The sequence below is a fragment of the Mastacembelus armatus genome, chromosome 7, assembly GCF_900324485.2.
Source record: "Mastacembelus armatus chromosome 7, fMasArm1.2, whole genome shotgun sequence".
Classification (NCBI taxonomy): Eukaryota; Metazoa; Chordata; class Actinopteri; order Synbranchiformes; family Mastacembelidae; genus Mastacembelus; species Mastacembelus armatus.
The window spans coordinates 15,643,998-15,671,192 of NC_046639.1; the positions used below are offsets into that span (position 1 = coordinate 15,643,998).

At 39.1% G+C, this 27,195-nt stretch overlaps 1 protein-coding gene across 8 annotated transcripts in view; it reads right to left on the minus strand.

Annotated features, from left to right (window-relative positions):
• Positions 1-428: 428 nt before the first annotated feature.
• The window catches only part of kif1b (kinesin family member 1B), a 49,867-nt gene continuing 23,100 nt past the window's right edge, over positions 429-27,195 (minus strand). For 5 of the 8 annotated variants that reach the window (XM_026332633.1, XM_026332636.1, XM_026332634.1 and 2 more), the window contains 34 exons: positions 26,793-26,872; positions 26,175-26,250; positions 25,009-25,088; positions 24,733-24,839; positions 24,297-24,380; positions 24,020-24,200; positions 23,780-23,852; positions 16,507-16,612; positions 15,369-15,517; positions 14,319-14,497; positions 13,966-14,103; positions 12,615-12,866; positions 10,830-10,948; positions 10,470-10,555; positions 10,099-10,228; positions 9,573-9,726; positions 9,331-9,421; positions 9,105-9,223; positions 8,905-8,960; positions 7,566-7,674; positions 6,898-6,964; positions 6,607-6,691; positions 6,135-6,240; positions 4,562-4,676; positions 4,324-4,457; positions 4,167-4,228; positions 3,931-4,076; positions 3,455-3,715; positions 3,266-3,337; positions 3,011-3,132; positions 2,699-2,851; positions 2,193-2,385; positions 1,803-1,921; positions 429-1,698 (listed from right to left, as the gene is read on the minus strand). In XM_026332633.1, the coding sequence (XP_026188418.1) occupies positions 1,656-1,698; positions 1,803-1,921; positions 2,193-2,385; positions 2,699-2,851; positions 3,011-3,132; positions 3,266-3,337; positions 3,455-3,715; positions 3,931-4,076; positions 4,167-4,228; positions 4,324-4,457; positions 4,562-4,676; positions 6,135-6,240; positions 6,607-6,691; positions 6,898-6,964; positions 7,566-7,674; positions 8,905-8,960; positions 9,105-9,223; positions 9,331-9,421; positions 9,573-9,726; positions 10,099-10,228; positions 10,470-10,555; positions 10,830-10,948; positions 12,615-12,866; positions 13,966-14,103; positions 14,319-14,497; positions 15,369-15,517; positions 16,507-16,612; positions 23,780-23,852; positions 24,020-24,200; positions 24,297-24,380; positions 24,733-24,839; positions 25,009-25,088; positions 26,175-26,250; positions 26,793-26,872 (4,047 nt within the window). In that variant the 3' untranslated portion in view covers positions 429-1,655. Of the gene's footprint in view, positions 1,699-1,802; positions 1,922-2,192; positions 2,386-2,698; positions 2,852-3,010; positions 3,133-3,265; positions 3,338-3,454; positions 3,716-3,930; positions 4,077-4,166; positions 4,229-4,323; positions 4,458-4,561; positions 4,677-6,134; positions 6,241-6,606; positions 6,692-6,897; positions 6,965-7,565; positions 7,675-8,904; positions 8,961-9,104; positions 9,224-9,330; positions 9,422-9,572; positions 9,727-10,098; positions 10,229-10,469; positions 10,556-10,829; positions 10,949-12,614; positions 12,867-13,965; positions 14,104-14,318; positions 14,498-15,368; positions 15,518-16,506; positions 16,613-17,823; positions 21,662-23,779; positions 23,853-24,019; positions 24,201-24,296; positions 24,381-24,732; positions 24,840-25,008; positions 25,089-26,174; positions 26,251-26,792; positions 26,873-27,195 lie in introns of those variants that run through there. The other 3 variants (XM_026332638.1, XM_026332637.1, XM_026332639.2) reach the window with 2 other exon arrangements.

Sequence of the window (27,195 nt, forward strand, 5' to 3'; positions counted from 1 at the left end):
TCCACAAGTGTGATCTGCCCTCGTCTTGCTATAGATTTGTGTTAATGTGCAAAATAAGGTTAAACATCAGTATAGTTGGTTACAAAATAAGAGATAAATGCCCTGTGTTACATTTCATATAAAATTTGACTATGGAATGATGAAGAGCATAGTAGAAAATACAATGTTAAATAAAGAAGAAAAAAAGTTAGATGAGTTAAGAGGTTTCAATTCAAGAATGAAAATAGAAAATGAACACATGGTAACTTGTGTTGCTGCTGAACAGTAAGACTTCACCTGACACTGGTGTGAGTCATGGGCTAGACTGTATCATTATCTGTCCTGCAGGCAACTCTGTGCGAACAGCTTCATCATATTAACTACTGATGTCAAGGCTCAAGCATTGCAACTTCATTCTTTCTCTCATATCGTCCTTCCTTTTTGCCAAGTTTCATGATGTCTTCAGTATCATACAATATGTGATCGTTAAATAAAACAAATGTTAAGATTCTGTTGAGCTCTGAGGCTCAATAAATTAGCGTGCGAAAAACTAAGAGCTATAGAGGAGCTGAGACAAAGGTCCAAAATAAAGGTCATCTACCACAGATCCCTTCATTATCTCCTCGAAACCCTGTTTTAATTCAGGTCAAATGGCAAAAGAATAATTCAGCGTCATGTTTTCACTGCTGAAAAATGAACTAATCTTCATATATTTTTGCATGGTTCTTCAGTTAGCGTGTAGTTTTGATGCTCACACAAATGCATGATGGTAAGTAATCACTCACTGACTGACGGCACTATCGAGGGTCGGGGTTGGTGTATGTACAGAGATTGGGACCTAAATATCACAGGGATGACAGTGGAAATCCAGTGCTGCCCTTATGTCCCACTGAGTTAGGATCTTGACAAATTTTTCACATTTGGATTCTAAAGGCTGTTTAGAAGACAGTACAGAGTCTAGGATCTACTTTTGGAAGAGGGAGCAGCCTGATGCTGATCTCAGCTTTTTGTAGCAGAGCGTAAACTGATATGTCACTGAGATATTTGTATGTTTTCTTTTCAACTGTAGGTTGTCTGATTTACTTGTTTTTTTTTTTTTTTCTTTTGAGTAAGCAAACCTGGTCTTCTCCTGAGCACTGCTGCAGTCATTATGCGGGCATATTAATATAAAAAAAAACCAACAAACAAAAATGTAATAAAATAAAACTCTTCTTGGGAGACAAATAACACTGATAAAGACAATTTTTTTTTTACAGATGAGTGGCAAAAATGAAAAATTAGTAGCCAGAAAGACCAGTTTCTGAAGAATCGTGCACACACAAGTAGACTATTACAACATGCTACTAGTTAGGGAGTTAGGGTATGACAACAAAGCGGAACAAAATTAGACCCAAACATTATCATAAAAACCAAAACAAGAAGCTCAGGAGGAGGAGGGGGAGACAGAAAAAGAGAAGAGGAAAGCTAAATTGGCAGAAGGCTGTTGGAGGGAGAGGGGAGGCAGATTTCTCTGGGATGAAACTTTTAGTCGCATAAAAGGAGACTTAAGCCACAAGTCTACTTACAAGAGAAAACCGTCAAGAATCACAATGATTAGTAAGTTTTAACACTTGGTACGTTCCAAGGCTTTTCAGAAAGCACGGAAGCCATGGTTTCCTAAGCACCAGCTGACTCACTCAGTTCTTCATTACACCACTGCGCCTCCTCGCCAGCTTCGATCTGTGGGAACCACAGGATTTCATAGTGTCATGTGATGAGTGTGATTTCGGAAGGATGCAGAGCTGTGTCTTGTTAAGTGTAGAGTAAGGGAAGTGTGTGTTTACCTTATCGTCCCTGCTAGCAGAGGATTAAAGGCATACAGCCAGTCGTTCATGTCTTTCTCATTGTTGGCCTGCAGCAAGATTCCTCGATGCTTTGTGCACACAGCAAATGTGTTGGGAGTCTGAAAACAGCACAGCAAACACAGAGGGACGGCACTTTAAATGGAAAATTCACATAAAGTGTGTTACTGAGGTGCTGGGGCCACCACATGCTGCCAGAACAGCTGCAGTGCACCTTGGATTCTACATGTATCTGGACTCAGCTGAGGGGACATTATTCCAAAAGATATTCTCTTATGTGGTGTTTAATGCATGAATGTTGAGTGATTTAGCTGCTGGCAGTGACTGCAGGTGCTGAGAAGCCGGACTATGCTTGATGAACTGCAACTGTACCTTGAGCATGGCCTGCTGGTCTTCACTGTATTCCACCTGTGCTGTGGAGAGGTTGAGGACGCCCCGCTCCACTGGGTCCTTGTCACTGTTGTAGATGAAGACATAGGGCCGGCGCACAACAACAAAGTGTTTCACCCACGAGTTGGAGCGTGGCTCCATAAAGCTCAGGAAACCCTTCTTAGACACAACGGAGCTGATAAGGACCAAAAAAAAATAAAAATAAAGACCTCTGTTAAAAACTGGATTTTTTTCAGTTAGTGTTTCTTTTTACTAAGAAGATGAGACTCAGGCTCTGCAGTGGTGTGGACTCACTTCCAACTAAAATCATCTCAGTTCAGTTCAGCAGTCCAAATCAATTCACATCATTTCTGCTTGAGCTCTTGAGCTGGAAAACAAGCTCATCTAGTTTCGTCTGGGCTGTGAGATGTTTCTCGTATTGACATTTTAAAATGGCATTTGGCTAAAGACTAAAATATCAGCATGAGGCCAAACAGGTCTTTACTCACCCTGGCCTCATTTCTTCAATATCAGGCACCAAGTTGAGGAACTCATTCTTTCCAGCCCGTGCTAGATAGGAAGTCTCCAGAGTGGGAACCATTGGGAAGTTTTCATAGTCTGAGCAGGAGGGGCTGGAGGCACGAGAGCTGTTCTCTGGGGTCCTTAGGAACCAAGTACACCAAGTTAGCATCATGCTAATCACCTGTCAATAACTTCAAGCTATACACACTTAATGTGTTTTCATTTGGATAATGCGCATGACTCTACTTCTAGCATTTCATACAGACTATAGTAAAACAACAATGAATTAAAAGTTTTACTTCTGGTCTACGGAGCCACAGCGGGAATCAGACAGAGAAGGGCAGGTGGAGGAGGGGGTGAGGGTGGCACTGCTGAAGCTGGTCACTGATGGGTCGCGTCCGATTGGTGAGATGTCAGACAGCTAGAGTCAGAAACGACAAGAGACAGAGACATTACACTATAGTCCGATGGTAGTTGTATGTCCCTAATTTAACTATTCAAATAAACTGTGACTGTGTCACACAAAGGTTATACTTCTCTGTATCATTTTTCACCTTGCAGTCACTGATGCTGTTCACCACCTGGTTATATTCACTGTTGAAGGTGTGTGTCAGGAGACGCAGGCACTACAAGACAACAAAGATGAGACCGATCAGTCCACAGCACAAGCCACCAGCTGAAAACTACACAGCAAAACGTTCATCTTCATTGCCAGTATCCCATAACACAGAATTAGCTCCCACCTTAGTAGCCAGTTCCTTCTCGCGATCCACAAGGCTCTCGATGTCCGCAGAATCGTAGCCGCTGCTCTCGCTGGGTGTGACGGCGCTTTCGAAGGTGGTGCTGGAGATCTGCGAAGAGATGGAGGTGGAGGTGGATAGGGTGCCTGAGCTTATGCTGGGCGACAGTGATTCGCTTAGGGACTTGGAGGTAGGAGCTGTTCCCACTGGAGCCGCCTCCCCCAGCTTCTCTCTCAGGAGGAGCAGGTGTCGAGTCTTCTCCACCTGGATGAATGACAGGGGAAAGGTTAGATCCAAGTTAAGCTTCTACCAATTTTTTTTTTTTTTTTTTTTTTTTTTTTTTAAATCAAAGTGTGTTTTGGCTTAATGTCAGCTTTTTTTTTACATTTATGACATTGGACTGGAAGAAGATCAGACTTTCACCTTTTTTTATTGAAATGGCAGGTAATTTGCAGGTAACTTATTTTATAGGAAACAACCTCATGCAGCTGCTCCATTTTCTCCAGCTCCCACTGGTGCTCCAGGATGAGACTGTCTCCTCGGGGCCTCCACCCAGCCAGGTTCTCCTCTCCACGCACATAAGCCACCGATGTATCCAGGACCTTCCTCCTCCTCCGCTGCATCCCTACACAGGACAATAGCATCATTAGCAATACGTTCTCAGAGGAATCATGACAACTTGGCATTTATTTTCATGATTATCTTGTCTGCTCACCTGGGCTTCCAGTGTCAGACATCTTGCACAAGCTCAGCTCATAGATGCCGGTGACTCGATTGCTATAATGAAGAAGAGAAAATTACATTTAAATAAACCCCACTGACTTTATTTTGGATTAAGGACATGGACAAAATATGGAAGTCTGAAGTCTTACCAGTCTGGAGTTTTGGAGTATCCACTCCCAAAGAAGTTCCTAAGAGAACGGGGAGGCGAGATCTTTGCATCTCGGGAGTAGAAGACCATGCAGATGTCTTTGGTAATTATAGCGGGCTGGATGCAGTGGTCAAGCTGTGAAGAGGAGTCACAGAAAGTGTATTAGCCATGGACACAACAAGAAGAGTAAACTGTAAAGCTCCTTGCAAAAATACAACATAGTAGGAGCACTGACTGACCTCTAAATATGCAGACACGGTCATGTAGATCTTCTCTCCATATGGAGTGACTCGGTTCAGCAGGAGGGAGTTGTGCAGGGAGCTATCCCACACTGCCTCGAAGCGGTAGAAAGTCCTGAAAGAGAAAACCATAAAACATTCAGTTTTTAAAGGAAACACAGAGCAATGAGCTCACAGAGTATTATCTTCTCTAAAAATCCTACTCAGTGCATTACAAACACCAGATTTCAAATCAGTATGTATACAGCAGAGCATCGGTTTGTAAAATAACTGTAAATACCCTTAAAGTCTTTCAGACCTAATTCTGTATTAGGTATGAGGCAGTGAATACTGTGCAGTGACTGGCCCTCACACTTATCCCCAGACATGACAAAATGTGAGGAAACACTCAGGTGAGACCTTGACAACAGACACAACATGAGCAGGAGCTACATAGTAACAGCGTGTTGGGAATATGTGGAGTGTATCAAGCTTCTGTGTGACATTCTGCACAGATCAGAAACATGCCATGCAGAGAACACGATTAAGGCTGTATGTTCTGCATATTCACACTATGATACAAATAATATAGTAGCAATGTAAAGACTACATTACAAACACACTGTATTTTGTTAAAAAGGAATAAACTTAGTGCACTTCACATAGTTTAATAGATGAATGTTTTTTTAAATAACCGTCTATGGGGTTCATTGTGTATTTGGCAGCAGGGGGCACTCTTACCCAGATACTGAGCACCAACTCTACCATATTGGTGCCTCAATGGCCTTTGTTATTGACTTAAGACTCATACAGTAAATAACAGCTGATAGGAAAGCATTCATTTGGAGTCAGTGTGTAAACTGGATGAAGAGTCACCAAAATTACAGTGCAAATAGGGACTGCAGTTGGATTTATAATTGCTTTTACTTATCCATAAACAACGGGGATTGAGATTTGTTTTTACAGATGCTAAATACTGAGGGGAATAAAGACAGACCTAATGCAACATGGGATAAAACAGACTCTAGAGGACTTATTTCTAAGAATATATAAGACTAAAGAGAAGCATAAAGATCTTTCAGAGATGGAGCCTTATGTTCTCTGCTCACTGGTACCTATCAATATCCTTATCAATAGAAAGCCTGAGCACAATCAAGAGTCCAGCCGCAGCAGGAGGAAAAAGAGTGCACAGAAAAAAAAAGAGAGAAGCACAAAGAGTCAGGCAACATAGACAATGGAGCAAATTAACAGCAGAAAAATGGAAATGATCATGCAATGATTCCTCTGTGCATTCAGGATATATAAAGACAATGACACATACAGGAGTCTAAAGTGATATTCTAACTCTCAATCACATCACGGTGTCTTGTTTGCTGCATTGTTTAATAAACAGTCTATCATCAACCATCTAAGGATGGCCTAGCCTGTGCTGAGGATGAAGCAGGACATACTATAGGCAGATTGTCAGCAGCAAACTCTCATATATAACCTATTAATTGATACATTTGCACCTTGGAATGTTTTTTCTTCTAAATATATTCAGTTCATTTAGTAAAACTGAATTGAAGACAATCAGAGCTCAAGTCTCATCTACCTGTTGGAGTTGTGGGATGACTTGATGTTCTTAGCAGAAATGATGTTGAGGGACAGCACAGCATCAGCGGCGCTGTCATCCACCTCAGCTTTGTTCCTGATACGACCTGGTGGGACACAGACCAACATATTAATATACTGTCATCACTGGAGCTCTTTTGATTTCTTTTGATGACACCTTCATGGCCATACTATCAGAGTCTACAGCAGCAAGACTCTGTAAACTCCTTATACGACTGTCTCCGAATGTCAGCAGAAAGTCTAAGATGTGGAATTATTTGTTTGAAACTGAAATATTTTCAGTAATATCCTCACAAACAGAACTTTGTTAAAATTAAAGACACTGTATATTGCCAGAGTATCCACGGATTATGCTGTGCACGAATTATGCACAGGAGAAAACAGTGTTCTGTCTGTGGTGACGGTTTGCTGATAAAAGAAGAACTAGTAATCGATGCAGGAGGATTGCTCACCCACGACAAGTTCGCGGACATCCTTCCAGTGGAGCTCACTACCCTTTTCATGGATGAGAGTCACTGTGATCCTCCGCTGGATCCCCTGCAGCAAAGATGACAGCAGCTTAGGATCAGAGAAGACACAACTAAAGAGGAAATATCCTTTATTGATAAAAAAAAAAAAAAGCTATCCCCTTTGCTTTACTAAGTCAAACATGATAAAATCTGAATCTGCTCACAATGGAAACTGACTTGATAGAATTAGTTACTAGTGTGCATGTCAGTAGAAAAGATGTGGATCTCCAGTACCTGGTGCAGCATGTAGATGCCATGGCAAGGCAGTCCTCCACTGTGATCTACTATAGCTGGGATGTACCTGTGGAAGGAGAGGGATCATACTGAGCCTGGACACTTCAACCAAAGCATCTCATGGTAGCCTTTATGAGAAACTGCCAAATTGTATCCATTATCTGAAAATGGGTGCAATAAAGGGAAGGCTATTCTGGTTCAAAGTTATACCCTTTCAATCTTTTCAAGGAGTTTTCAATGACTTATTGTTTATATGCTGCTAAAATAAGCATCAGGCAGAAATTGTAGTTCTGTTTTTATAACTATTACCCTATTGGGTTCTCTGATGTTTGTGGCCATGGCTTATATATTTTAGACAGGTGTTATTTCAGTAAATAAGACTTAGTGGACTTTGCAGACATCTTTGATGTCTCAATACTTATTTCTCCATCTATTTATTCTCTTTCAGGTTTTACCTATCTATTATATACTGTAGACCTTTTTTCCTTTTTAATTCTTCTGCTGAAACTGTTGAAAGTACCGTTTTCTTATAAAAACTTACTTAGAACACTATAAAATGAATTTTCAACTCTTATGTATATTTTTAAAGCTGACATATGAAGAAATAAGGTTTTTGACAACTTTTTATTTGCTAATGTATACATATATAACATGCACGTAACACTCACTCTCCAGTGGGTTCCAGCTCGCTTATCTCAAACCAGACCAGCAGGTCGTACTTGCTGACACACTGTCCCAGGTTGGACTTGGTGATTGTGTTCAATTTGGTGGCTGGCACTGAGACACACGCGCACACACACACACACACACACACACACACACACACACACACACATTAAATTAATATAACAAATAACAAACGAATTTGCTTGAAGAGGCAATAAGGGATCAATATGAAAACCCTGGATACCACATTCATATACCGATATTTAAAAGATGTTTTAATGATAAAATCCATTCTTGCTGAAATGCCCTACACACTGAAAGCAGTAACACTATTACTGTTATTACTATAACACCTTTAAAACCAACAAATGCACAAGAGATGTTATGAAGAGCTAAATCATACATTACACCACCTGTGATAGCACACTGCTATCTGACACATCAGGATTATATTCTTGCTAAATACAGACTATTCACTGAGACACACAGCTAGATCCATTTATATTCTGTATGGCTGAAATGAACAAACTACATGTATATTAGTCATCTCTATAAGGTCATAAGCTTGCTGTAAATGCTGTCTCAGTGTTACTCCATGAGTATAATAAATACATGTTTTTATTGAGCTTTCCATTTTTTTTTAAATTCAGCTACAGATTAGATGGTGTAAGCTAAGGCAAGTTTGTAAGCAACAGGGGAGGGTGGACTAAGCTGACCTGCAGCAAGATGCAGCACACACCACTGCAGAGCCTGATTATGCTATAGCCTGCAGTCACACAGCAGCATAAGAGCAAAGCACACAGTACTAGCAGAGTCACTACAACACATGTGCATCTAATGCCTGGTCAGTTAGTTACTACAGTGTACACTGTACCAACCATGGTGTCTGGGCACAATCAGCACTGGGTCATTGGGTACTGGGAGGAAAGGGAAGTGAGAGAGCTGGTCAGCCTCCTTCTCTAGGCTGGCCACAGCAGAGGAGGCCAAGGCATTGGCATGCTCGGACAGTGTGTCCAGCACCATGCCATTCACGTAGCCGCTCATCAAATAGCGGATTAACTCTATCTTTCGAGTATGGTCTTGCAATATACAATATTGTATAAACGGTAACATTAACAGGGAAACAGGAGATGTGGAAGAGGAGGGACAGAGGTGGGTAAGAGGATTATGTATGGTGGGTGAGTGATTAAATAAGACACGAAAATCCAAAGGAAGCGAGAAATGGGAAAAAAAAAAAAGTTGAAGGAAATATGAGGCATGCTTATATAACCATAACAAACAGAAATGCTGAAATGATGGTGACAGATGCAGAACATGTTGTTTGAGTATACTGTGTGTTACCTGGTTTAGACAGAGGCATGGGAATAGGATAGTATTTCCTTGAAGGTGTTGGAGGACTGTAAAGACAAAAAACAAATATTTGCATACATGCAGTTGGAATTCTCTTCCTGTAAAAACTCTTTAAATCAACACGAGCTGGATGGAATCATTAGCAAATTAATTCATGAAATACAGAATCTGCTTTTTTTAATTCCACCAACCTGATCAGGTCCTGCCCATGAAGATGCAGCGGGTGCTGCTGGTAATGGCCGAAAACTTCAAACACAATAGGCTTGCTCTTGATGTACTCAATGAAGGATTCTGTAACCTCTACTGAAATCTGAAAAAGACAGCAAAAAAAAAAAGGAGTTGTCAACAATTAACATAAATCAACATATACTTCTTAAAATAGAGCTTGTGATGAGGATATGTGTGCTGCAGACTCACATTCTGGACGTGATAAAAGCCCAGAGGAGCTCCTTTGCCGGTGTTCTTCAGAGGTTCAGTGGAAAAAGCCTCATCGTGACGATGTAAGAAACTATGAAGAGAAACAACTCAGTGTGTCAGTGTGTCATATTTATATGTGAACAAGAATCTCCATCTTTGTTTACGGTGGAAAAACATTTACCTTTGGGAGGAAGCACATACAACTGAAAGCTTTGACATTCAGACAAAGTTACCACACTCACTTGAACTGGCAGAAGATATCGGCATACTCTGGTGGTATGCCGCTAGCCTGGAGCACGGTAACACGAAAGGTAAAGATGCTGCCCACTTCCAGCTGGCCTGCCAGACCATCACCAAGACTCAGTTTAGTCTCTGCCATGTTGCCCAGCTTGAGGTCTAAAGAAAGCCACATATGAAGATTAGGATGATGGTACTCTAATTTATTGAAAATTACCTGCAACTGCACTACTGATTGTGCTTTCCAATCTGCACATGAATTCTCAGCTCAGTACAATACAATCAGATGGTTTTATGCACAGCTTGTGATTTTTGTAGAGGAGATTCTGCTATTCACTCAGTCAGATATCCTTTGTACACATTCCTTCGCAAAGCAAGAGAAAAAAAAAAAACTACATCTGCCTCATTTCCATAACTAAACGTTTAAGTCCTGCTTCGCATTCACTAGAACCATCTGCCAAGTGAATTTTCCATTTGGGCTGAGAGGTTAAAATTTACGAGTGTGGAGAGGTGAAGGCCTAGCAGCCATACCCATGTCACTGATTCTGTTGAGCTCCTCTGAGGGTGTGATGACCTCTGAACTCTGACCCTGACCCTCCACAATGCGCAGTTCTTCAAGGGACAAACCAGAGCGGGTCATAACCGTGGAGGAAAAATCATTCTGATTGGACAAAATGGAGAGATGACATTAGCATCATAAAATAACCACATTTCTACCTGTGTTATTCCAATCTGCATTATTTGTGTGATAAAGGATAAAGCAAGCTGAAAACTGTGTTTGCTATTTCATATAATACAAAACTTAGCTTCATATTGCTGACTTTAAACTCAAATATCATACCCCGACAGAGAAGAATCATACTCTTACGTTTGAAACTCCTCTCATCTGACTCAGAGCTTACCTTTTTGAAGTACTCATCATCAAAAGAAATCTTGGCAGTTCCTGACTGTCTAACTCCTGACCCGTAGTCTGGGGCCTCCTCATCGGCTACAAAGAAACAAGTCATCCTCTTATCAGTATCTATCAGACATAGCTGACTAATACCCACAGAGCACATCAAAAGGAATACACCAGGAATCTACAGGAATTTTCTCTTTGCCACCACATTGGTGGCCCCATCAAAATATTTTTACACCAACATCAAAACAAAGTTGGTAAAATCATCAAAGCACAAAATCACATAAAAGTGATTATCAGGATATGACCTGTGTATAAAGATCCTATCAATCTTGATCATTAGGGAATCTCATTAATTACTCACCAGCTATAGCTTGGACCCCCACACGCAGGAAACCACGCACCTCACCCTTCTCCGTTACTATGGCAACACGGTGAACCAGAGTTACAGGGTAAAGCAGGTTGCTCAGGTACACAAAAGCTCTGGGAGTAAAAAAGGAGGAGAGAAAAATGAAAAGCTCATTCTGGTGCAGTGTATCTCCTGCTGCAGATGTTACATTTTTTATGATCAGATTTTTTCTTTCCAGATTTTAGATCCAGAATCCAGTAACGCCACGTTCATGATATTATACTGTATGTTGTTGCCATACTATCTTTTTTCAGTAAATTTAGCCAGCTAAAAGCAATTTAGATGCCAGTTATTGAAAAACACAGTAATATGCTAGAGAATTTTGATAGCTCTCCATTATCTACAGTCAAATGTCTTATGCATTTGTTGTTCAGCGTATATTAATGAAGTCATTAAACAGTAAAATATTAGTGACAATCATGTTAAAAGACAGGCAAAAACAAAACTAGACAACAAATCAAGATCAACATTTGAACAGAAAATCATACATGCTTTAGGGCACTGAAATCAGCAGAAGCTTAAACTAGCCACTTTACTTTTAACCTGCGTGACGGGGACAATGACAGACTGCCTGAGATGCAGGACTAAAGACTGGAAAACACTGGTTTATTGTGTGGTGTTATGGCGATGTTTGTCTCTCACTCACGCACTGGCTGACATTTTCTTTTGTGGGATTTGATTTGCCTTGTTACACCCCTGGTGACCTATTCATTCTCTCTCCCCCCTCCCTGCATCCTTTTCTCCCTCTGTGTGCTGGGAGACTGAAATCCAAGACTGGGGGACAGATATCAGCATATAAAATCTCTGAAGTCACTAAGATGTAGGTAACTCAGCTATGATAAGAGAATCTGGACTGAAACCTGCACCTGATCTGTGGTCTTATTCTAAGATTGGTACACGGTGTCTATTACCCTATGATTTGTACAGCATTGAAACAGTGTGTGTTGCGATAGCAAATGCTGCTGCAGCACATATTTCATATATTTACAATGAAAGTATAGAGCATGATTATGTGACTGTCAACTGAGATATTACCTACAATACATTCCAAGAGCAAGGCAAACACGGTTATACAACAAATTATTTAAACATAATGTAACAAACACAAAATCAAATTAATGTTTAAAGGATGAAAAAAAATAAATAAATAAAATGACAGACCAACACAGACATGGCAAATGCCTGTAACTCAACACACAGATGGACATGAATACAGTCAGCGCTGTGATGGTGGCGAGGGATGAGACATCATGCTGGGAGGAGGTGGAGATTAACGGATGGTGGCTTTTCAATTTTTTTGGAAACTGAGTCTAAATGAAAAGTAATGTATAAAAAGCAGGGCTGTGAGCACAGAAGTATGAGTAATCATATTAAATTTAAAACTGGTCCAATTTATTGCTGCAAAGCTACTATAAATACATGATCTGGTTCTGAAAATGATTCTTTCACCAATGTGGGTTGTACTTACAATTAATACACGTGTGCTTACAGTTATTTGCTGACATTATTTAGGACTCCAATTCACCAGCTACTAATACAATATGCAAAACAATGATGTCTTGTATCCATACGCACAAAACACTTAAATTTATCCATAAAAGTTTTTAAAAAAAGTTATTTATGATTTATTTGCAGGATGTTGTGTTGTTTGGTTAAAATATCAGCACTTAGCTAACATCCGCCCAAACCCCTGTCCCAGCATGTGTGGAGGGTATGGGAATGCCACTGCCAGTCACCAACCTTCCCACCAGGATGAACCAGGGGGAGCGGTCATAGAAGGGGTCCTGGCCATCACTGAAGATGTCTGAGCCCTCCTCTGTGCCGGTATCTGAGCTTGTGTCGTCCACAAATGCCTCATCGTCAATCAAATCAGACATTTCACTCTGGCGCTCGTCAGCCAGCTCAGTGATCTCAGAGTCAGTAGTGGAGAAAGTGGGAGAGGGTGTGCGGTCGGCCAGGTGTTCATTAACACAACCATGGAAGATAGGGGAGCTGAGACGGTGGTGGGGCAAAATCCAAGAAAAAGGTAACAATGAAGTAACAGAAGAACTAAACAGACCATTGCAACTTATTTATTATAGACTAGAAGTGATATTTCAACTCAACATAAAAAGTAAATGGTATTTTGTTTGCATAGATTATTACCACAGATTACCTACAACCAAATATGCAAATCTAAAAAGATAAACATACACATTAAGATAAACAAAACATTGCAAAGTCATCAAATATCTAAAACAGTCATACATTTATCATTCATCAAAGGGCACATGCTTACTTTCTTCCACCAGGTGGTAATATGATAACTAGCTTAAATCATCTTAGGCTAGAATAATGTTGTATTATTATTTATACTATTCCAAATGTAACAAAGGGATTCATTTCATAAATAGCAGGTATTACAAGAAGCTGCTAGGTGTCACAGCACTTTACAGGACCATGACTATTTTATACTAAAATGAAATGGCACTTTAAAAGGATTAACACAAATCTTCTAATATATGATGGCTGAAAGAGGACAGAATACAAAATGCCATGAATGTTCCCATCCAAATCCCACTCTGGACTTAACCAGCTTTTGTATGAACCAAAAAGGAATATCAACATAAGAATGGCAACAAACACAGCAAAATAATATAAAAGATGAATAAAAATGAAATAATTTATGATAAAAAAAAGACAACATAAAATTGATATTAAATAAAATGCATAACTGACAAGAGATCAAAATAGAATCACTAACATGACATACAAAAATAAATTTAAAAACTGACATGAGCAACAAAACAACACCAAACATGATAAAGCATGACGCCAAAATATGTGATATGTCCGGTCTATATGACAGAAAATGAATCTGTGTTAACAGAATTTAACCACAAAATGAAAAATGGAATTAAAGTAAATGCATGGATCCATTTTACATAAATGGATCACAAAAGCTGCCAGAGTGAAGCTATACCAATTTAGATTGCCAAAAAAACCTCTTTGAACTCAAATAGGCAACAACAGATAATATCAAAGCAGCATTTAATGATTTTATACTAAAATGCACAATATTGTTTGCATATTTTGTATCCCTGTTACATACCTGCCCACAAGTTTAAACCAGTGGAAACGGTCATAAAAGGGGTCATTTCCTGTCATAGTGCCCTCGCCATCTTCCTGGTGTGTGGAGGCCATTTCGCCAGCACGGTCATACATCTCTCTCATCTGGTTCAGCCTTTGCCTGCAAATGATGACAGAGTGCATTCGGTATTAATGGAGCCTGAAAGAGAACACGGAAGACTAGTGGCTAGAGAAAAGAGATGCTGCTTGGGACAATTTTTCTGGTACTGAAGGCAGATGAAATAAACTGACAACAGGCGGACTGCAATGACTGATAAATTCTAACAGACTAGATGATCTGCTGCACAGTGAAATTCAAAGCTACATTATAATAACCTGAGTTTTTCAAGGGACCAGTAGTGTGTTGCTCCGTTCTTGAGGTCCTGAACTTCTACAGCCACCACAGTGCGAGGGAAAGGCCTGTACTCGAGTTCTTTCTCTGGCTCTGAGGGCAGGAGCTCAGGAGGCAATGGTGAGTACAGTGTGTCTGTCAGCAAAACAAACTGGAACTGGACCTGAAGAATGGGAAAAGTATTGGAAAAGAAGGAATAAAAGGACAGCTAAAATAAATAGGGCCAGGCAATACAACTTTAGAAAACAAACATGAGCATCCACTCTCAAAGCTCAGAATTGTACACCTCATCAAAAGCTTAATTCAGAACTGAAATCAACTTTTTTTTGTAAATTAAACATTTGCAGGTCTTGTTGCATTTTTGCCTCATTTTTGGTATGGCCCTATTTTGTTGCATATGTACTAAGGTCAATAGGTCAAACAAATCCATACAACCACAGTTTTGTGGCCTCGCTCTTCCCAGCTCCCAAAATTGTAAACCAGTTAGCAACACCTGATATACAAGAAAGCTACAGATAAATAAAATCCTCTGAAAATATATTTCTGACAGATAATCCATCTCTAGTATCAATCATGTAGCTCCTAAGATGGGACAAGAGAATAAATCACACTGGTCTATGATGGGGAGGGCAGGCCATGGCCAACCACCTTTTGATTTGTAACAAATGTAAGTTCTCAAGGTGAGAATGAGTCAACATCCTGATGATTTAAATAATTCAGTTGTGGATTAGAAGCATACCCTACACCCTCAATGTAGGGAAAATAAATAACCAGCAACACAATGGGCTTAAAAAACGTTTTTCCTGACATGTTTAGGAATGTAGCCAGCATACTGTATCACTTATTGGCATCATCTCACATCATAGTCGAACATCTCAGAACCTTATGCATAATGGATAAGAGGCTGATTAACTTCTTTTTTTTTACTTATTTTAATATTTTCTTTTTAGGCCTACAAGTAATGCAGTTTTAGAAATGTTTATGATGTAAATCTAAATTTGACACAAAGTAAACTGAAATGCTGTTTTACTGACTTTCTTCTTTAGCTCCACGCTAATTGCATTGGCCTCCTTCAGGTAGACAGCGTTTCCCCACAATTGGTCACGAAGGGAAGTGAACTGATGGTACCTCCACTTCCTGAATGCCCACTGTGCCAGTTCAAACTCATGCTGAGTCCATGGCACTGCAGGGAGACAGGAGGCAGAGGCTACATTAACAAAATGCATATAACAAACACACACACACACAAACAGGACCACACAAGTTGTTTTGATTGAGTCCAACCACAAATCCATTGTAGTTGACTGATGGCAATACTAGGTATTCCATTATCCATAGTATTTTGTCTTTTTGATGTGTTCAGGGCTTGAACATAAGAATTTACAGTCAGATGCAGAAAAGCTTTGAATTTACAAGCATTACGCAAGGAAAACCCAACCCCAAACACAAACATAAATAGGTGTAGGCTTTCAGTTTTGAACAACATACAGCCTACATGGATGGGATGACTCTCAATTAGTAAATCTAAAATAATTATTCTGAAGCTGTTCAGGGTAAGTAAACTCAATATCTGTCCACATAACAGCAAATTTGGTCTACATTCAGTTTTAATGAGCTCAAACAAGGACAAAATGATCACTTGTCCTTCGTTAATGAGTCCATCTCTTGAGGAGAAAAAAAAAAACACTGTTCTCTGTGGTGGATTACCAATCTCACGTCACAACCTGGGAGTTAACTTCGAAACTGTGCTAAAATAAAACCAGAATACCAGCGGATGATTGGAAGAAAATATTATTTTGAAAAACACTGGTGCCTTTAATTTATAGGCAATTTGTAAGCGATGTCGAGCACTAACTGGTTTATCACATTAGTAGCATGTTTTATTTTCAAGAGATTAGAGCATATATTACTTATGGACTAGTCTGACTGAAAACCTTGACTGGGTAATTAGTAGGAAAATATTAAATTGTAATTAATTTGAATGATGTTGATATTATGCTTTTTATTTTGAATCAGAAAACACTATACGCACATCCGAGTAGTTTAGGTTCTGCACAGAAAATGTGGAAGAAAACATACAGAGCACATTTATATATACAGTATTGTATATATGTGGATTGCATACAGTATGCACATGAAAAATATACAATACATATGTTATACAGTACACACCTTCCTCTTCTTCCTCCTCCTCCAACTCTTCCTCATCAGGTGTCTCGGCTACCAATGAACGAGTCTCCACCTGCTTCTGAAGTTCCTGCAGTTTGCTCTCATAAACCTGGACACCAACACACAAGAAAGAGGAAACAAAACATGGACAACCATCCATCAACCACAATAATGCATGAGTTCCGACTAGCCATCATCACTGTCAGTTTCATTTCTAGTACCAAATACTTCTGTTAGTGGTCCAAGTGACACAGATATATGCAGCTGAACTTAGAAATATGTTATGTTATTTTAAGGGGGTTTACAGTTACATAAGTGTATATAGTATGTATATAAGAATTTTGGAAAGGTTTTCTTTACTGTATATTTTTCAGATCTGTACTGAAATAAGTTATGTTATGGACTTGTTTTATTAAAAAAAAAGTATTTATATATAGAACCATGACTATTGTTTATAATAAGCGGTTTCAAACAAAGCAAAAAAGTAAAATAAATTAACATTTAATATCATATTGTGAGTATCTCAAGTCTTAAGCCAAGACAATGAAAAACTTTCATCCTTAACTTTTTTTTTTTTGGCAGCAAGCATGAAATGTTCTGTAAATTCAATTTCATGAAACAGTGAAGCAACATCTTAAATTCTGAGAGAAATGGCTGGAGCTGAAGAAGAGAGATGCTGCTAGAAGCTGAGTCAACTGTAATCCAATGAGGGGCGCCATCCTCATCAGAGCAGGACAAGCTGTGGTCTCGATGACCTCATTTTGTTTGTTCACTGTCTTCTGGGAAGACAATGCAGCCTTTTCATTCATCATCAACCTCCTCCCTGCTGAAATCCTACCAAAAAGCCAGAAGCTAAATTGTCTTGATTTAAGAATTTTACTGAAGCATAATTATTGGCATGAAGTTTCTCTTGTAACATGGTGTGTATCACAATAAACCGTGTGAAATTATATTTGAAGTGGCCTCAAACCATGGATATTTACATTCTGGAATAAGTTTAATGAAGTAACAAATCAAACTTTCATTCCCATCCCATGTTGCAAGTACAGCAAGGATAGGGAACATTTCCAGAATATAGTATTAAAACAAAATTATAGTAATATGAACTGGCTGATAGTAGAATTCTGCATGTAATTAATGCTATTTTCAAATTTGATGTTTTAGAAACAGCTTTAAAAACTGTATTAAACATTTTCAGTAAACTTACAGCTGACATGGAGTGTTGTCGTCTCAAATAACCCTCTTTGGTAGTCCATGTACAAATCTCCCTAAACTAGTTTAATGGCGGCGATAAACAAATTACACAAATATTCACAAATATAACAGCACCTGGAGCATGTCATTTTATTTCAGTCATAATTTGAAAATAAACCTCCATCAACACAAGGATTCAATATATCCTTTTTAACAGCTGTGAACAATACTGTTACAATATGTAGTGTATGTTTGCACAAAGTGCTTGATTAAGGAAGCAACACAACTTGGTACAGAGCCACAATGAGGCACTTGATGCTGCAGGTCAAAAAGTAGACATACAACACTCAACAGACACTTTGAATTGAAACCTAACAAACACATGTATGTTTCAAAAGAACAGTATAAGGTACATTGTCCATTTTTTTTTTTTTTTTTAACTTTCCAGCTTACCTGGTCGCCATCAGCCCCAGTGCATATATTAAATAACATTCTGTAATGGTGCATTTATTAGAGCTGAAGAAATGTAGGCTATTTTAGGCAAAGATAGTCATTAAGACATGAGGCGTAGGGTGGAGAGACTAGACTTGCATATCTCATTAAATCATTTGGTTTTTGTTAGAGCATATTAAGGCAGAACAGATATTTTTAAAACAGATAAAACAAAAAATTATTTCATCATTAAACCAAGTGTAACATTTTGATAGTCCTAAAACATCTCTCCCATGCTGCTGAGTGTCACTGTTTGTCTCAAATGAATTGAAGGTACTGAAATGTGATAAGTAATGGGTTCTATTTAAGCTACAAAGGCAGCAAGGCACAGACAGATTGACACACAGACTTAATACTAATGTAAATAAACATCAGGTAAAACACAGAGGCAGAACACTGACTTCGACAACTTATTTTATGTAAGATCACTCTGATAGAGCTATTCAGGTTGCATGAATGTGTGACATTTGACGCGGTTTAAACAGGCTGCATCAAATATCACAGTGGAACTAAAAATCTCATCTGACATGGATATTTGTCCTGAATAACATTATGCAAACACTTCAAGTCTTTGTCCTCCGTCCAGCATTTTTAGGGCGAGTCTTTGGGAACCATGACAACACTCTGCGGGACTTCTATTTGAAACATGGTGAACTTTGTGCTTACTCAGTGAAGCACAAACCCAAAATGTAATTTTATAACCGCATCAGACAGAAATCTGAGCCCGGTTCATGATGTGTGGTTTATGCAGCAAGAAAAGGGAATTTTTTTTCTGAACATTCTGTACTGGTTACAGTGACACGTTCCAATAGACATAATTTTGTACAACTTGCATAATTTGTATAATGGTTAGGTGCATTTCAGCATAGTGGTTCTCACGTCTGTCAGGGTCTTTAGTAAACTCCAAGTGAAAGAATGCATTATTAATGAAAATACTGTAAAATTAATAAGTGGCAGTTGTATATTTGAAATTAAAGAAAAAAGGAATCGACTAATTAAGTTGCTGATAATCTGGAAGCATTAGTTATTACTAATATGTTAGTTATAGTTAGATAAGCTATGAAGTTTCCTTGGCTAAATTTAACTGAAACCTTGTACATAAGCATGGAAGTAAAATAAAGGAAAAAATACTGAACTGGAAATGCACAGCATAATTTTTTTTAAAGTTTGTAGTTAAAAAGGCACATTTTGAACACTTTAAAGATGATTTTGGTCTATTTGACCTAACTGATGTTAAATTATGCAGTTATCAATTTTAAAATACATTGCTCTTAAAAATTCAACATATTGGTCTTCCGATTCCAGATCCAGGCCAATGATGATTTAAGATCAAAAAAGAGTTTAAAAAGGTACAACAAAATTTAAAATTTTCATGATAATGTTCCTTGCATTTTAACATTAAACTATACAGCACAAAGAAAGAAAGAATTGTAGGTTGTTTTCGGTTCTTAACTTGGGCTACAACAGCAACACAAATCGTAATCAAAATTAGACACTTCCATGTGTTTATACTGTAGTGGCTACATGCACAATAAATCAATATGAAAGTGGCAGATGTAAACTGAAATTCAATCATGGACTAAATTTTGGCAAATCAAGCATGGCTGATGAGATGTCCCACATGCTGGAAAAACAAACCTGGCAAAAACAGTCCACTTATCAAGAGTTGGCTTCAACCCTTTATCACAGCTCCCCCAATACTATTCATGTCAGGGCACAGAAGTCACTACCTTGACTGACAAAACAGCAAATTCTATGATGATAAATGTCTTTTTATAATACATACAATACTCTTGGATCAACCAATAACACGCTGATCAAGTGCAAAAGTCAGTGTCAGTTTTAGCTCTTTGACTCACACGACTCTGAGCTGTTGTGATCTGTAATGTGTTTGCCTAATAAAGTATTTGAAACTAATTCCTCATTGCACAAGTCTCACTTAGACGGTTGTCTCTCTGCTGGCTTTCAGATTAGGAGCTGACAATTGCCTGCGCATTCGGGGAGGGGCTTGAAAGTTGACTGGATGATTAGCATGGTCAGTGTGATGGTACTGATGGTAGCCATTGAAGCTGCCATCTGTATACATCATGCTATTATAGTGGCAAGGCTGTTGTTGGTAGTGTGGCTGGGGATGTGCTGGCAGGTTCGGATGGTGGCGGGGCTGGTAGAAAGCCTGCGTATGCCTCCTATTGGTTTCAGACTGCTGCAGTGACTCCATGGAGCCAGAGGGCCGCTGACGGTGATTGAAAGAGTTGCTGCGGCCTCGTTCATGGGGCTGCTGATGCTGGTTGGTCTTATAGTTATGTCTGTGAACCTGACCCTGTAAACCTTGATCCAAGTCTTTGCTTCTTGGCTGGATTGATGGGCTTGGCAATGAAGGGGTTACTTGGATAACTGAAGCAGCCATCTTTTCCTTTGACTGTTCTTCTTCTCCAGCTAGGCTTTCTCCCTCTTCTTCCTGTACAGCTTCTTTGGGCACCTTTAGTTCAATTACCTGCTCATCTGTAATTATGATATGAGTACCAGGACTCCATGAGTTGCGGTGTTTAGGATTACTTTTGAAGGGGAAGCGTAGCTTGCGGTCCTCTGGGGGGATAAAACGATGTGGTCCAGTATGCCGGCGGAGCTGCTTGGAGATCTCTTGCTGCTGAAGGTTCCTGAGGCGTAATTGTTCTTGACGCATCCAGCGCATGTGGCCTCGCTTCAGAGTTGGGTCATCTCCTGTACTTTGGCTTGTTTGTAAATCTACATCGTCTACATCAGGCCTTTCAGGTACAGGAGGTTTTCCTTCTCGGGGACTTGGAGTTCTGGCTGCACAAGGTGTGCTTATGCTAGGGGGCTTTTCTTGGCCCTCTGGGGTGATGAGAGGGAGAACCTTTTCCATTTTGACCATTTTGTTCCTGAGTGCCCGGATCTCTTCATCCTTCATGTTATTCTGTTTCTTCACCTCTTGCAAGATGTCTTCAAGTTTATCAATGTGCACTTTTAGTTCATCCATGACAGCGCCTCCTGAACGAGACCCATTGGTAATGACATCCTCAATACGCTCATCACCAACCCCTACAGTGTCCCAAACATCCCGAGCCACCGCCCTCCATGAGTCCCGCTCATTGGGGTCCTTCTTGCTATAGCTAGCACAAAGCTCCTTCATCTTTACAATAGCCAACGCCTCAATTTCCTGTCGTGTGTGGCGGAAATCATTGAGCGCTACTTCATAGCAGATTTCTTTGACTGCCTGGATTTTCAGGTCAGAGATGGTCACCCACTTGGAGTCCTTTGTGATGCGGCGGCGCTGAGGGATCTGATACATTTTAACTGGCTCTCTTCTCTTCCCACTGCTGGGTAATCCACACTTTTTCACTATGGTTTGTAGCTTGCTGGGAGGCAGCTTTTCTCTCAAGGATGTGATCAGTCTCCAGCTCTCTTCACAAGACCTCTTATCTGAGTCATCCCCACTATCAGAGTCTCCATCCTTAAGAAAACAACACAGGACACAAACCAAATGGTTCCCCAAAAAAAAGGAGAAATTACCATGGGAAATCAAAAAGAGAATGAAAGGGTGGTTTTTTTTATAAAAAAAAAAAAAAAAAAAAGAAAAAAAAAAAAGAATGAATGAATAAAGGTACAAATACGCAACATGGGAACATCAATCATGATTCAAGTCAAAGTTAAATGAGAATACAATACTTGAGCTTAAACTGAATTTTGAAATGTAGGATTTTTAACAAAGATGAGTATGATGCTATAATGGAATGGAATCTAAATATTTAGCATACATCAATAACATACAAGATGTATGGCAACATGCAATATATTTTCCATAATTATGATTTAAAAAAAGATGAATCGATGAACACAGAAAAAAAAGTGGCTTCCATTGACTTTCTTGTCAGTTTGTATTTCTTGTATTTTCTCCAGTGAATTGGTAATATGGATATGAATACATTTATATTCATTAAAACATTTTCTATAACAGTTTAATAATGGGAATATTAGTTTTAACAATGTTGTTCCCAGTGTTGCATATTAATATTAAAAGGTACAGGTAAAGCATATCTATTATGATTAGAAAGGAAATATCATTAGGGTAGTTGCTGATTTGAGCGCTTCTTTATTGTTCTGTGATATTTCTTGTCTTCAATCGAAAATTGAGATTTGAGAGTGGGATTCCAAACATGCTACAGTGGCATGCATGTAGAAGGATTTTGGAGCTTTTCCCCCCATTTAGTCCAGAAGGTCTGAGTGGCTTTAGTATTAGCAGTGAGTTAGAAGACAATGTTCTTGCAGTTGATCAGAAAGCCAGTAGAGAGAGGAGAGGAAGAAGTGAGGGTCAGTGTTAATCCACTACAAGAAAGATGTTAGTTTAAAAAAAAAAAAAAAAAAAAAAAAATGCAGTTTCTCATTTTTGTAGACAAAGTACATTACAGATCACAACCAGTAGGGACAAATGTTTCAGGTCTTGTGTATATCATGTCTATGACTACAATTGAATGTTATGTTTCTTGGAGTCTGAAACCTATGCCTGCAGCTCTGCAAATAAAACCATCCGAGAATGGAAAAGGTCTGTGGTTCACTGATTCAACAGTGAGGATTGGTAAATCTGTTGTTGAGCCGTGCCCTCGTGTGCTACACAGATGCCAGGTAAGGCTAGCAAAGGTAAGAAGTCAATGAGAAACCACATTGTCACTATCCGTCAAAAACTACAGCAGGAATTTTTGTTATCACAATGCATTGTACATGTCAGCAACTGCATTGAAGAGATGAAACTCAGGACAAAACAGAGCAGGAAAACTAGAGGAGAAATCTAATCCAAGCAAAACAACAGCCACTTCAGAGTTGACCAGCTCAACTGCAAACACTGCAACTTAGTCCAGAACCAGTGCTGAATGAGTTAAGAAAACATGCTATTAACATGAACCATGCAAAAGCAGCGTCGCTTTATAAAAAGACAATATGTTTCAATACTGACCATTATTTAATCAGTTTTAAATCAGTTTTGACCTTATTATCAAATCAAATTTAGCCAGGAGATGCTGTTTTTGCAAGATTCTGATCCACTCGGACAGGTAAATTTGGAAAGCGGGAAGCTTTATAACCTAATTCTCTAAGTCAAATTGCTACAGAAAAATCAGTTAAACTCAAGAAGAATGCAAGGAAAAGCTCATCTGTCTCAAACCAGAAAAACTTCCATGCAAGAAGAACAGGCATGCGCTAGGTGTAAAAGTGTGTTTCTCCCACACATACACACACAGATCTCGGAGGTGTAAGAGTTCAGAGTGAGAATTAGTACTAGTCAGATTTAAATTGACCAAGAGAAATTATCATCCAAAATGAATAAATAAATACCTTTCCAGTTGTAATTTACCATCAAAAAACCATGCTTAACTTTGTATTCCACTAATGACCCTACATTCTACATTTTGCTTGAAATCACACATAAAATAGCACTGACATACACCATGTATCTGATGGCTTAATTTCTAATAGCTGAGTCTGCAGTTTTTTACTATCTTGTCTACAAGCTCACTAAAATGATGACTGACGGAAAACAGACCGAAGTTCAATTAAATGCCATCTTATATGAACTCACCAGTCGCTGCTGTTCTAGAAGTTGGTCAGCTTCTTCCTTCTCCTTTTTGTACAAGATTTCCATCTCAGTGAGCCTATATATATATATATATATATATATATGAGTAAAATATATTGCTAGATAGATCACACAATTCATAATACAGTACTACTGTACAGTGCATGTCTGTAACCCATTTAAGTCAGGCTACTTGCACATTTAGAAATAAATTTAAATAAAGCTAAAATTTGGATTTCATACCTTTTTTCCATTTCCTGCTTCATGTCGATGCCCTGCTTCTCCAGAAGCTCTCTCTGAGCAAATGTCCAGTCCACTGGCTCCACAGGGGTTTCGGCAGATGGCGTCTTCTCCCTTTCGGCCCTGGCCTGTTCTGGGTGGTTGAACCGGAAGACATGGTTCTTTCCCATAATGATACGATTACCTGAAAGAATGTACAGCACACATGAAAATAAGCGGAAGCAGGAACTTAAGTAAACATACTGCGTCTTCAGTGCTGAATGTAAAATATGTAATATACCTGAACGAAGCTGGATGGCATCTTCAACACGCTTGCCGTTTACATAAGTTTCTGATCCTTCGCAGGGTACCAGCATGACGATAACTTTAGTAAAAAGCACACAACCAATCATCAGTGACACATTCTGTAAAGCGCATTAATATCATTGTTACTGACAAATACCTCATCCGTTGTAATGATTACTGCCATTCAGCGCAAATGCAACAGAAAACGCACTTATTTTATCCCAGGTTTCCAGGAGATGTAGATATCTATCTGAACTTGTTTGGTATTAAATCAGCTAATATTACCTAAGACCATTTATCTACACATACAGTACCAGTCAAAAGTTTGGACAAACTTTACCACTGAATTGAATGAAAAATTGTGTCCAAACATTTGACTAGTACTGTATATGCCAAAGAAAATACACAAAACCCATACTATGGTGCCTCACCATCTCCATTAGCATTTCTCTCGCTGCGGAAAATGCAGTGCTCTTCCTTGATATGAGCACCACTTAAAACAATATCCTGTCGCCGTTCAGCGTCAGCTTGACCCACCCTGAAACAAACAAGAGGTCGTTTTTACAGAATGAGCACTGCTCTTCAGTAGTCATTATGGCAGCTTGTCTGTGGCCGAAGTTAAATGGAATCTCTAAACCCTTACCTATGAGAAGGCATCTCGTCTAAAGAACAACAGACCATTTATGTCATCATTCAGTTTTTTTTACCTTGTAATTCCATCTTTGATGTAGTAGAGGAGACACTCTGACATGAGAGGGTCCTCATTCAGGTTAACCAGGTGTGGGGTCTATAGAAGACAAATAAAAGAAAAACAGTTTACTACAAAAACCTTTACTTAATATTCAGTGGTGCTGATACCATATGTATATTAGAAATGGTTATCAAGTGGGCACAGTTTCACATCTAGCACTGCTGACAGCCTGTCAGTAATACATGGTCGCCTACATAAACAGGACAGAAATGGTCTTACTGACCCAGTCTTGCCACCTCTAGTCTGATACACATAGAATGCCTACCAATAACACCAGGAGCTACTTCTACCAACCAACCTTTTTAGGGGAAAACACCCAATTAAAGTCTGCATAGAGGTCACAAGGCTTCTCAATCAAATGATAACCCATGAGGCAGCAAGGAGCAAAAGGAGAGAAAAAAAAATGAACAGAAGACAAATAGATGGGAATTTTCTGAAACAGCCACTGATCAAACAGTAACAAATCTCTTTCTGTCATAATCATGACTTTGCTGAGAAACACATTCTAACATGTCTACTGATCTACGTGTTACACTGAACCTGCTACAGTAGATGATGCTGGAAAGCTAAAGAGATTGAAGGGGATGTAGGGAACATACCACTACCTGAAATTTAATAAACCCCATGACAGCATAAATATATGTAGCTAAATTATATTGAAAATGAACTGTATTTTAAAATCAGTCATTTGTCAAATTTTAATAAAACCCCAATAATGTAAAAGATTATGTATATTCGAATAGACCAGACCACAGAAATATACACATTTATGATATTAAATCATTATTTAATGTTTAACTGAACTATCTGTAATGGGGCAAAATCTAATGCAGGAAAGGTAGTTTAACTGCTGATTCAATTAAACAAACCTTGGGGGGATAACAAGCAAACTGCTCATCAAATGGCCCTTCATGGCTAAGCTGAGTGTTTAAAGAAAGCAAATAAAGAATGGAAAGACAGACAAAATTATGACATGAAAAACCACTGACTGCACAGGGTTAAGGTTTTTATGGAAAAAGATAACACCAAACAGAAGAGAGAAAGTGAAAATGGAAGGGCGTGCATCACCACCAAATGGGAAATTTGTCCCCTGCCATCAATGTCTAGTTGTGCCTGTTCTACCTTTTTAGGAGAGAATACGCCCAAAGTGCCTCCATCTTCACGGATTGCCACGCCCATCTCAGCAAGCAGCGCCTCCCTGTAGTGAAGTCAAAACATCTGTTAACTCAGGAAAAACCTAAGTAAACTGGAAAACATAGTCAGTGTGTTCACAAAGCATGTCGTTCCCTTGCAAAGACTTCCTGCAGAAGTTAAACTTATACTGTAAGTCTGTACATTTACTTCCAGGAACAAACTTTGTGTTTATTTAAGAATGAGAATGAGAAGTGATAGTGTGCACCATTTGTAGTATGGTAACAGGCAGTGAATGGCACCAGTGAGACTCAGTGGACAGCACTAACATGGCTGATGTCTGCAGCTACAGACAAGTGGATAAAGGGAAAGAAAGGGTGTTTGTGCAGCAGAATGTGATGGTGAGAAACTGGACAGAATGAGTGAAGAGGAAATGAGACAGACAGGTCAGGAAAATGAGCCATATAACACAAGGGGTATGAGGACAGTGAGTGAGGTGTGGGGGTTCGAGCTCTAAAGGAATACATCGAGGCACACATAGGATACACAAATCCTCCAAGAGACAGAGACAGAGGGGCAAATGAACAGACAATGCCTGCCAATACTAACCTCTCCATACGGATTGCTTCAGTCTTTCGCAGTTTCTCTTCCCAGGTTTCATTGAGCTCGGCAATGATTTTTTCTGATTCCTGGACACAACAGGCAAAATGTGAGAAAATCAGTGTGAGAAATCAGTTCTACTGATAATATTTATTACGTGACATGTCACTGTAAATGTTCTATAATGCAATAAATTGTCATTTTTAATATTAAAATTATCATGTTGATGATGAGGAAAGGAATGTAAAAGTAACCTTCAATGTAATCTTTGGTTTCGGATCAATAAAGTAGCTCGAACTCATTTAAAATGTTAATGGTTTGTGCCTCACTATTAAAGCCAAAAGTCAATAGGACTGGATCTATTTTGGACCAGTTTCCTCCATATGTGCGTTGGTGCTTGACGTCATGAGAT